Genomic DNA, 12,998 nt, shown 5'->3' with positions numbered 1-12,998 from the left:
TCTGGCAGTGCCTGTTTTTTTTCCCATTGCCGTTCTTTGCCCTTACTGCCCGTTTTCTGCATGTCGCTACTTTCTCTGGCAGTGCCTGTTTTTTTTCCCATTGCCGTTCTTTGCCCTTACTGCCCGTTTTCTGCATGTCGCTACTTTCTCTGGCAGTGCCCTTTCTATACCATTGCTGCTTTTAACCTCCACTCGTTGCTTTCGGTTCTTGGTTATTATGAGAGCTTTATAGTAAAACTTTGCAGTAAAATGTTTTGGTTTTTTTTTATCTCATCCTGTAAACTATAAGGAATTTATCGCCTAGTAAAGGTTTCTGAGGTCTCGGTGACGGTCAGGTGTCATCTGCTTGGCTGTAAGTAATACGTCATGTGCGTAGACGGTGTTATTTGTCGGCTGGATCACCGTGCGGAGGCCTCAACCTTTCCTATAATATGGACCTCTGGGTTGCTAATATCTTCTCATTATCAAGATTTACTCTTTCTGCATTTTTTTTTTTACCTTTGACCCTTTAATATCCGCTAATATGGCTTTCATTCACAGTCCTATAGATAAAAGGAGCGGTGATGAACATGATCGGCCTCCACTAAACGCCGAGAGAATTTCAGAGCCCCATTCTCAAAATCAGCAGCCAGACCCTCTAAAATCCGCAAACAATCACCTGTCCTATGGGTAGCTGATTTGTTTGGGATCAATCCTTATTCTCCAGCGCCACATACTTATGGAGGAGTCACCAGCTCGTCGATCTCTTGCGCTAATGTCTTGGATTGAATATTTCGCCGATGGGTTAATCTTTGATCACCGTAATCAAGAGTGATTAAAAGGAGATTCTCCACTTTTGATCACCCCACCGTGATGGACTTGAGGTCTGGGGTAACCACGGGGGATGCCACAAATGTCTGACAGACGTGGCGCCCTAGTCCTTCTTTGCAGACAGGCTCCGCCTCGTGCTGCCAGGGCTGGAGAGGGATCTGCTCATGTTCTCCTCTCTACCCCCAAGAACCAGCACTTTTTTTTTTTGTCCTGATATAAAAGGACATTCTAAATGGGAGTTAACTGGTTAACTTGAGGCGAGTTCACTAGTTATAAAACTTTATAGCTGAGCCTCCTCGGTGATAGATTGAAGCCTTATTTGGTGCAAAGTTCAGTAGGACACAGAGATTTTCACTACTGTAAGTCTTTTTGCAGAGTTGGACTTTTTTATATTTTTATAGGATTTTTCGCAGATCTGGACTCTGATTATTGTGAATCCGCTCTGAGTATTTCTACCATAATACAGTAACAGGCCTAAAGCTTTAAGTGCATAGGGCGCTTTTTTTTTTTTTCGTTCTCACTGTCCCTTTAAATCTGTCATTTACGATCTATGGGCAGCACGTGCCAGTTGGCAGATTCCCTTTAAGCAGACCCCGATTTGCCCCCCCAGTTTTAATTAAAAGTGCACAAAATTCATTACGGGGCGTGCACCTCCAGGTTTGGCGTCGTAGTTTTCCCCCACTCCTGTGGCAGTAATTATGTGGATTGCTGTGCGCCCATCTGTCCACATTACTCCCATATCAAAAAAAAAAAAAAAATCCAGAACTGGTATAAAATAAAGAAATTAAGAAATTTTTGAGCAGCTACGAGTTGAGAAATTTTGCGACAGTTCCAAATTTTCAAGCAATAAAGTTAGAAAATTACTTGAGAAATAAAGGCCCAAAATCTGTTTAAAGAAAAAAAAGTTTCAAAAGTTTCCATTCTAGATGCAGAGTGTGGATCTCTGCACGTTGTGCCTGAATCCTGCTCCGATCCGCGGTGATCCGCTCACAGGACACCGCTGGTTTCCACAGTGGATCCCGGACCTGGAACATGTTAACAGGTTTAAATGTTTTACTACTGAGTCACCTTGTGTGGGGGGAGGGGGGAGCTGCTGCTTCACTCGTAGTAATGAAACAGGCGGAAACTTCATACGGCCCTCCCCTTCTCTGCAGAAGGCGCTCTGGACTTTACAGGGACAAGTTCACACCACGCAGATGTTCAAATCTACAGCAAAGTGCATGATCCACATTAGCTAAAAAGAAATACAACCCAAAAAGTGGGACCATTATGCACAAGGTATAAACTTTAAGGGGCTTTAAAGGGGTTTTGCGGTTTCGGAACCCCCCCTTTTTACCCTTACTTTTAAAAACGTGCTTTATTCTCCCTCCCCAGGTCCGACACAGAGTCTCCACCGCTGCTACCAATGTCTGTTATTGGCTGCAGCGCTGACATTACTGCCACAGCGCTGCGGCTAATCAGCGTGCTGGGCAATGGCTTGTGTCATCTATTTGCTAAGTTCCTTGATTGTCTGCAGCGCTGACATCACATTGACAGCTCTGCAGACCCGGGAGGGCGAATGAAGAACAGTTTCTTTTTAAAAGCCAGGGGATAGTGTTGTGTTTTTTTTTTTTTTTTTTTTTAAAAAAAAAACCTTTAAATGTGCATGTGTTCTCAATGGGTGCAGGAGAGTACGTCGATGTCTGACATCTCCAGCTGTGAAAAAAACACCAGCCGAAGGATAGCGCCTGGACTCATTCCAGACTCCGGTACATGCTGCAGAGTCCTCCATCGTGTCCTCTGCTCCCGGATCACCCCTGTGCCGGCCACCCCCGAGGCGGCCACCCCTGTGCTGGTCACCCCTGAGCCAGTCACCGGACGCCCTCCCTTGTGCTCCTCTGAAGCGTTCCTCTGACCTGGCTCATACATTATAAATACACTGCTGAAACCTAAAACCTGTGCAAAATGTATGCACCGGCGAAGGGTCGGGCCGACCGCCCCTCCTGCTGCTGCGGGTCCACTGAACGGGAAATGCCGGTTATTGCATGCCCAACGGGCAAACATTTCGCATATTTTCGTTTTTGTCATTTATGAGGATTTTGAAGGCAGAGAATGAAGGTGCGTTAAAAAGAGGAAATTGCATAAATAGCAGTTGCATTATGTGGTCTTATTACTGGAATTGGCCCCCCATGGTGGATTGTGTGTTTCTATAGGCGAAGACTTAGCAAAAAAAAGCAGATCAGAGCCGCGTGAACGATTGTGTGCGCTCTACTCGGCCGGTATACCGGTGATCACGGCGTGTTTGGTAATGTACATACATGCCCCATACTAATTATTGGGGGTGGGCACCTTGCTGTGAGGGTAGGGTCACATATTGCCAAAAGTCAGGCGCGGCAGCTGTGGAATAAATTTAGAGGGAGTGTAAATGAATTACTTAGTAATGGCTTACGTTTACTATTCGTCCCTCTACCAATGTGCGGCCAGTTTACCTCCATGTTTTTATCATCTATTCGACCCTGACTGTCGAACCGCGGCCGCAACTCATCCGGCGCACGACCTGTCATCCTACACTCATGAGGAGGCCCCAAGACCTCTTTTTCTTAAAGGAATGCCATCTTTTAGAAAATGTACTGGTACTTTAAGGAAGTGTTTTCAGCTGGCTCATTATCATCAGAGGCACGATTACTATACACAGAATCCACCAATGACAATAGGTGATGTCCTGATCCCGCTCCCCCCTCCCTTCACAATGCTCATTAGATGCTTCAGTATAATTGATGTGGACAGTGTCTGTTCATTGCTGCTAATGTTCATGTGCATTTCCTGAAATAGGAAGTTAAGCCGCTATTAATCAAGGAGGTTTTTAAAATATTACAACTTTGGCGCAATTCGAAGATGCTCCCGAATCGTGCAGCTTTTGGAGTTTTTATGCCAGGTCCGGCCAGCTGAGCGCTATTCTCGTGACCCATTGGTGATTATCGGCTATGTATAAACGTCCGCTCGCTTCGAGGTCCTGGCTCTACACGCGATCGCCGTGGGTGTTTATAAGAATTGCGTCCCGGAGGCGGCTTGTTAGTCTCGTCGTGTTAACATTTATGTTGTATGTGTCGTCGTACGGCCCCTGACCTCCGCTCTGTTTGGAAGACACTTTCTTTATTTTGTGCTTACACTAACATGATTATTATTTTTTTTCCAGAGCGGAAAAAACAGAAGTTTTAAGCGATGACCTCCTAACTGTAAGTAACCTGACGTAGAGCGACATTCACACACTGTGTCCGCACCTCAACCTTCGCTTGTGTGCTTACCAAGGCGCGACAAACCCCTCAATTCCTCCCTTTCCAGAAGAAAAGCTGCGCTCCCCTCACCTGCGATGTATGATGCCGTCAGCTGGTTACACCCTGCATTACCGCACCCGTACGGACAGGGAGAGGCGCCATTGTCACCTGCTGGGGGGTTTAAGTGACATTTGGTCAAACTGGGTCTGAAAAATTCTGTTTGTCAAGAAAGGTCACCTCTTAGCTGCTACCTGCAGTCTTATAGCCGTTTTTTTTTTTTCTTTTGCGCCTTATGTGCAGTTTAATTTTGGCCCTGGCCTTGTTTTTGTGCAGCTTTTTTACTGAACTCTTTCCAGACTGGTGACAAACAGGAGCTGGGAGAGAAGAAGAACAATCGTCTGGCTTTCCTACAATTCAAGCAGGGTGTGGGGCTGTCCCGGCTTAATCATCGGCACAGTTTGGCGGTGGTCACTATTGTTTACAACCTGCTTTTTTCAGATTTTTGGGTAGATTTTTATGCTAGCCTTTAACATTCTGAATTTAATGTCGCCCAGCCGTGCAAATAAAGTCCATAGATATTTTTTTTTTCTGAGACAGGAGTGCACATCAACAGAGGAAACTTGAAAAAGAAGTATTGTAAAAATTCCAACGTACTTTTTATATTCGGCCCTTTTTAAATGTCACCTCTGTCATTCTCAAGGATACAGCACGAATTCAATATTCACTTTGTTTCAGGGGTTTTTTTTTACCTCCTCCTCGTAAATAATCTACTGTGTATAAAGGAGTCAGTAATAAGTAGTGATAACGGTTCACATGGCAAACTAAAATAATACTGCCCCCAATGTATAATAATATAACTACTATAATACTGCGCCTATGTACAAGAATATAACTACTATAATACTGCGCCTATGTACAAGAATATAACTACTATAATACTGCTCCTATGTACAAGAATATAACTACTATAATACAGCCCCTATGTACAAGAATATAACTACTATAATACTGCCCCCTATGTACAAGAATATAACTACTATACAAGAATATAACTACTATAATACTACCCCCTATGTACTGCGCCTATGTACAAGAATATAACTACTATAATACAGCCCCTATGTACAAGAATATAACTACTATAATACTGCCCCCTATGTACAAGAATATAACTACTATAATACTACCCCCTATGTACAAGAATATAACTACTATAATACTGCCCCTATGTACAAGAATATAACTACTATAATACTGCCCCTATGTACAAGAATATAACTACTATAATACTGCCCCTATGTACAAGAATATAACTACTATAATACTGCCCCTATGTGCAAGAATATAACTACTATAATACTGCTCCTATGTACAAGAATATAACTACTATAAAAATTCCAACGTACTTTTTATATTCGGCCCTTTTTAAATGTCGCCTCTGTCATTCTCAAGGATACAGCACAAATTCAATATTCACTTTGTTTCAGGGGTTTTTTTTTACCTCCTCCTCGTAAATAATCTACTGTGTATAAAGGAGTCAGTAATAAGTAGTGATAACGGTTCACATGGCAAACTAAAATAATACTGCCCCCAATGTATAATAATATAACTACTATAATACTGCGCCTATGTACAAGAATATAACTACTATAATACTGCCCCTATGTGCAAGAATATAACTACTATAATACTGCTCCTATGTACAAGAATATAACTACTATAATACTGCCCCTATATACAAGAATATACAGTCATATGTAAAAGTTTGGGCACCCCTATTAATGTTAACCTTTTTTCTTTATAACAATTTTGGTTTTTGCAACAGCTATTTCAGTTTCATATATCTAATAACTGATGGACTCGGTTATATTTCTGGATTCAAATGAGGTTTATTGTACTAACAGAAAATGTGCAATCTGCATTTAAACAAAATTTGACTGGTGCAAAAGTATGGGCACCCTTATCATTTTCTTGATTTGAACACTCCTAACTACTTTTTACTGACTTCCTGAAGCACTAAATTGGTTTTGTAACCTCATTGAGCTTTGAACTTCATAGCCAGGTGTATCAAATCATGAGAAAAGGTATTTAAGGTGGCCACTTGCAAGTAGTTCTCCTATTTGATTCTCCTATGAAGAGTGGCATCATGGGCTCCTCAAAACAACTCTCAAATGATCTGAAAACAAAGATTATTCAACATAGCTTTTCAGGGGAAGGATACAAAAAGTTGTCTCAGAGATTTAACCTGTCAGTTTCCACTGTGAGGAACATAATAAGGAAATGGAAGAACACAGGTACAGTTCTTGTTAAGCCCAGAAGTGGCAGGCCAAGAAAAATATCAGAAAGGCAGAGAAGAAGAATGGTGAGAACAGTCAAGGACAATCCACAGACCACCTCCAAAGACCTGCAGCATCATCTTGCTGCAGATGGTGTCACTGTGCATTGGTCAACAATACAGCACACTTTGCACAAGGAGAAGCTGTATGGGAGAGTGATGCGAAAGAAGCCGTTTCTGCAAGCACGCCACAAACAGTCGCCTGAGGTCTGCAAAAGCACATTTGGACAAGCCAGTTACATTTTGGAAGAAGGTCCTGTGGATTGATGAAACAAAGATTGAGTTGTTTGGTCATACAAAAAGGCGTTATGCATGGAGGCTAAAAAACACAGCATTCCAAGAAAAACACTTGCTACCCACAGTAAAATTTGGTGGAGGTTCCATCATGCTTTGGGGCTGTGTGGCTAATTCCGGCATCGGGAATCTTGTTAAAGTTGAGGGTCGCATGGATTCAACTCAGTATCAGCAGATTCTTGACAATAATGTGCAAGAATCAGTGACGAAGTTGAAGTTACGCAGGGGATGGATATTTCAGCAAGACAATGATCCAAAACACCGCTCAAAATCTACTCAGGCATTCATGCAGAGGAACAATTACAATGTTCTGGAATGGCCATCCCAGTCCCCAGACCTGAATATCATTGAACATCTGTGGGATGATTTGAAGCGGGCTGTCCATGCTCGGCGACCATCAAACTTAACTGAACTGGAATTGTTTTGTAAACAGAAATGGTCACAAATACCTTCATTCAGTATCCAGGAACTCCTTAATAGCTACAGGAAGCGACTAGAGGCTGTTATTTTTGCAAAAGGAGGATCTATGAAATATTAATGTCACTTTTATGTTGAGGTGCCCATACTTTTGCACCGGTCAAATTTTGTTAAAATGCAGATTGCACATTTTCTGTTAGTACAATAAACCTCATTTGAATCCAGAAATATAACTGAGTCCATCAGTTATTAGATATATGAAACTGAAATAGCAGTTGCAAAAACCAAAATTGTTATAAAGAAAAAAGGTTAACATTAATAGGGGTGCCCAATCTTTTACATATGACTGTAACTACTATAATACTGCCCCCTATGTACAAGAATATAACTACTATAATACTGCCCCCTATGTACAAGAATAAAACTACTATAATACTGCCCCCTATGTACAAGAATATAACTACTATAATACTGCTCCCTATGTACAAGAATATAACTACTATAATACTGCCCCTATGTACAAGAATATAACTACTATAATACTGCTCCTATGTACAAGAATATAACTACTATAATACTGCCCCCTATGTACAAGAATATAACTACTATAATACTGCTCCTATGTACAAGAATATAACTACTATAATACTGCTTCCTATGTACAAGAATATAACTACTATAATACTGCTCCTATGTACAAGAATATAACTACTATAATACTGCCCCCTATGTACAAGAATATAACTACTATAATACTGCTCCCTATGTACAAGAATATAACTACTATAATACTGCTTCCTATGTACAAGAATATAACTACTATAATACTGCCTCCTATGTACAGGAATATAACTACTATAATACTGCCCCTATATGTACAAGAATATAACTACTATAATACTGTCCCTATGTACAAGAATATAACTACTATAATACTGCTCCCTATGTACAAGAATATAACTACTATAATACTGCCCCTATGTACAAGAATATAACTACTATAATACTGCCCCTATGTACAAGAATATAACTACTATAATACTGCCCCTATGTACAAGAATATAACTACTATAATATTGCTCCTATGTACAAGAATATAACTACTATAATACTGCTCCTATGTACAAGAATATAACTACTATAATACTGCTCCTATATACAAGAATATAACTACTATAATACTGTCCCTATGTACAAGAATATAACTACTATAATACTGCCCCTATGTACAAGAATATAACTACTATAATACTGCCCCTATGTACAAGAATATAACTACTATAATACTACCCCCTATGTACAAGAATATAACTACTATAATACTGCCCCTATGTACAAGAATATAACTACTATAATACTGCTCCTATATACAAGAATATAACTACTATAATACTGCCCCCTATGTACAAGAATATAACTACTATAATACTGCTCCTATGTACAAGAATATAACTACTATAATGAGGATCTGTACATGTACAGTATTTTTCCGTCTGCGTTTTGTTGCTTTGTAGAATGTGACTTTTAGAATTGTTCACATTCTGGATGGAGATTGCGGCGGCTCCCACATTAGGACACATTCCTTCCCTGAGAACCTGGTACAGCTTGTTACCTTGCTGAATCCTATGACATTTCAGGGTCTAGCTGCTGCTTTACAAGGAGGAGGCAGATTAGTTATACCAGACTATACTCAAAACTCCAGATGGTTGGTAAAAGCTTTACTACGATTGTTTTACTGTAACTGTGATCCACTCCCGCCTAGACTACTGTAATGCTCTATTAATTGGCCTCCCTCTCACTCGACTCTCCCCTCTCCAGTCTATCCTTAATGCAGCAGCCAGGGTTGTCCATCTGGCTAATCGTTTCTCAGACGCGTCCGCTCTTCGCCAGTCGTTACACTGGCTGCCAATTCATTACAGGGTACAATTCAAAGTACTTGTTCTCACCCACAAAGCTCTCCACAGTGCAGCACCCCCTTACATCTCCTCCCTCATTTCTGTCTATCGGCCTAACCGACCGCTGCGCTCTGCAAATGACTTTCGACTAACCTCTGCCCTAATCCGTACCTCCCACTCCCGACTCCAAGACTTCTCCCGTGCTGCGCCAATCCTCTGGAATGCTCTACCCCAAAATATTAGGACCATCCACAATTTGCATAGTTTTAGGCGCTCGCTCAAAACACATTTGTTCAGAGCGGCCTATCACATTCAGTAATCAAAGTCATGTTTGTGTGTGTGTAGCCCATTCACTATCTCCATCTAACCCCCACCCCCTGAAGATGGCTGGACCGTCATTGTAAATACATCATTGTAAATACAAACCTGTGCTTTGTATCCCCCCACCTCATTGTAGATTGTAAGCTCCACGAGCAGGGTCGTCTTATTTCGCTTTAATTATTGTATTGTTAACGTTGTTACTTATGACTGTTGTGTTTGAAACTGTTCAACTGTAAAGCGCTGCGGAATATGTTGGCGCTATATAAATAAAGATTATTATTATTATTATTATTATTATTATTATTATTAAAAAAAAAAAAAAGTATACTCCTAGTGGGTGGAATGTGGTGACTCCAGCAGCTGAATAGTGAGTGCAGCTCTGGAGTATAATACAGGGTGTAACTCAGGATCAGTAATGGAATGTATGTACACAGTGACTGCACCAGCAGAATAGTGAGTGCAGCTCTGGAGTATAATACAGGATGTAACTCAGGATCAGTAATGTACTGTATGTACACAGTGACTGCACCAGCAGAATAGTGAGTGCAACTCTGGGGTATAATACAGGATGTAACTCAGGATCAGTAATGTACTGTATGTACACAGTGACTGCACCAGCAGAATAGTGAGTGCAGCTCTGGGGTATAATACAGGATGTAACTTAGGATCAGTACAGGATCAGTAATGTAATGTATGGACACAGTGACTGCACCAGCAGAATAGTGAGTGCAGCTCTGGAGTATAATACAGGAGGTAACTCAGGATCCGTAATGTAATGTATGTACACAGTGACTGCACCAGCAGAATAGTGATAGCAGCTCTGGGGTATAATACAGGATGTAACTTAGGATCAGTAATGTAATGTATGGACACAGTGACTGCACCAGCAGAATAGTGAGAGCAGCTCTGGAGTATAATACAGGATGTAACGCAGGATCAGTAATGTATGTACACAGTGACTGCACCAGCAGAATAGTGAGTGCAGCTCTGGGGTATAATACAGGATGTAACTCAGGATCAGTAATGTAATGTATGTACACAGTGACTGCACCAGCAGAATAGTGAGTGCAGCTCTGGAGTATAATACAGGAGGTAACTCAGGATCCGTAATGTATGTACACAGTGACTGCACCAGCAGAATAGTGAGTGCAGCTCTGGGGTATAATACAGGATGTAACTTAGGATCAGTAATGTAATGTATGGACTCAGTGACTGCACCAGCAGAATAGTGAGTACAGCTCTGGGGTATAATACAGGATGTAACTCAGGATCAGTAATGTAATGTATGTACACAGTGACTGCACCAGCAGAATAGTGAGTGCAGCTCTGGGGTATAATACAGGATGCAACTCAGGATCAGTAATGTATGTACACAGTGACTGCACCAGCAGAATAGTGAGTGCAGCTCTGGAGTATAATACAGGATGTAACTCAGGATCAGTAATGTATGTATACAGTGACTGCACCAGCAGAATAGTGAGTGCAGCTCTGGGGTATAATACAGGATGTAACTTAGGATCAGTAATGTAATGTATGGACTCAGTGACTGCACCAGCAGAATAGTGAGTACAGCTCTGGGGTATAATACAGGATGTAACTCAGGATCAGTAATGTAATGTATGTACACAGTGACTGCACCAGCAGAATAGTGAGTGCAGCTCTGGAGTATAATACAGGATGTAACTCAGGATCAGTACAGGATCAGTAATGTAATGTATGTACACAGTGACTGCACTTGCAGAATAGTGAGTGCAGCTCTGGAGTATAATACAGGATGTAACTCAGGATCAGTAATGTAATGTATGTACACAGTGACTGCACCAGCAGAATAGTGAGTGCAGCTCTGGGGTATAATACAGGATGTAACTTAGGATCAGTACAGGATCAGTAATGTATGGACATAGTGAGTGCAATTCTGGGGTATAATACAGGAGGTAACTCAGGATCAGTAATGTATGGACACAGTGACTGCACCAGCAGAATAGTGAGTGCAGCTCTGGAATATAATAGAGAATGTACAGTGGGAAGAAAGTATTTACGGTAGTCAGCCACCAATTGTGCAAGTTCTCCCACTTAAATAGATGAGAGAGGCCTGTAATTGACATCATAGGTAGACCACAACTATGAGAGTCAAAATGAGAAAACAAATCCAGAAAATTACCTTGTCTGATTTGGCAATATTTATTTTGTAAATTATGGTGGAAAATAAGTATTTGGTCACCTAAAAACATGCAAGATTTCTGGCTCTCACAGACCTGTAACTTCTTCTTTAAGAGGCTCCTCTGTCCTCCGCTCATTACCTGTAGTAATGGCACCTGTTTGACCTTGTTATCAGGATAAAAGACATCTGTCCACAACCTCAAACAGTCACACTCCGGGCTCGGAAGGCTTAAGCCCCCGTTACACACTGTGATATTTCTAGCGATATCGCTGTAAAGTCACCGATTTTGTGACGTTGCAGCGACATTGCTAGCGATATCGCTGCATGTGACACTTACCTCCGACCGGCTCCCCCGCTGGTTATCGCTGATCGCGCGAGAAGCTCCTGGACCGTTCCTCGTCGGCCACTTCCTGCTGGGCTTCCTGTGGAGAGACGAGCGACGCGTGGAGCCGGGCGGGAGGACGTCAGGATCGCCTCGTCTGACAGGTAAGTAGCGCCCCCCGACCCCAGCGATGTCGCTGGTGAGATTTGCCTGTGTGGCAGCTCACTAGCGACCACTTAGCGATGCAGCAGCGATCCTGACCGCGTCATATTGCTAGTCGGGATCGCTGATGCATCGCTAGGTGTAACGGTACCCTTAGTATCGATATTTACTCAGCAAAATGTGCCATCTTTCCCTGGGATCTTTCCTCCTTCCCTCCCTTGTGTTGCACTGTCTTGTCAATTATATTTGTCTCTATTATGTTTGTTAACTGTTTTGCATTGAATGATTACATGCATTGTATCTTGATGTGTTATCATTCTGTAAATTTCTATTGGAAAATCAATAAATATCCAGTTATATAAAAAAAACAGTCTGACTCCAAACTCCACTATGGTGTAAACCAAAAAGCTGTCGAAGGACACCAGAAACAAAATTGTAGCCCTGCACCAGGCTGGGAAGACTGAATCTGCTATAGGCAAGCAGCTTGGTGTGATGAAATCAACTGTGGGAGCAATAGTAAGAAAATGGAAGACATACAAGACCACTGATAATCTCCGTCGATCTGGGGTTTCACGCAAGATCTCACCCTGTGGGGTCAAAATGATCACAAGAATGGTGAGAAATAATCCCAGAACCACACGGGGGGACCTAGTGAATGACATGAATAGAGCTGGGACCACCGTAACAAAGGCTACCATCAGTAACACACTACACTGCCAGGGACTCAGATCCTGCAGTGCCAGACGTGTCCTCCTGCTTAAGCCAGTACATGTCCAGGCCCGTCTGAAGTTTGCTAGAGAGCATTTGGATTATCCAGAAACATATTGAGAGAATGTCATATGGTCTGATGAAACCAAGGTAGAACTGTTTGGTTGAAGTAAAACTCGTCGTGTTTTTGGAGGAGACAATGCTGAGTTGCATCCAAAGAACACCATACCTACTGTGAAGCATGGGGGTGGCAACATCATGCTTTTGGACGGTTTCTCTGCAAAGGGACCTGGACGACTGATCCATGTAAACGAAAGAA

The 12,998-nt window shown here is 41.9% G+C and overlaps 1 protein-coding gene across 5 annotated transcripts in view; it reads left to right on the top strand.

Annotated features, from left to right (window-relative positions):
- Positions 1–12,998, top strand: part of ARHGAP17 (Rho GTPase activating protein 17) — a 74,434-nt gene that overhangs the window by 34,857 nt on the left and 26,579 nt on the right. For all 5 annotated transcript variants that reach the window (XM_073559277.1, XM_073559275.1, XM_073559280.1 and 2 more), the window contains exon 2: positions 3,986–4,025. In XM_073559277.1, the coding sequence (XP_073415378.1) occupies positions 3,986–4,025 (40 nt within the window). The remainder of the gene's footprint in view (positions 1–3,985; positions 4,026–12,998) is intronic.

Source organism: Dendrobates tinctorius, unplaced genomic scaffold (assembly GCF_039654945.1).
Source record: "Dendrobates tinctorius isolate UK_male_01 unplaced genomic scaffold, ASM3965494v1 ptg000267l, whole genome shotgun sequence".
NCBI lineage: Eukaryota > Metazoa > Chordata > Amphibia > Anura > Dendrobatidae > Dendrobates > Dendrobates tinctorius.
The sequence above is the reverse complement of the archived record's forward strand: the minus strand, read 5'-3'. Positions and strand labels throughout refer to the sequence as shown.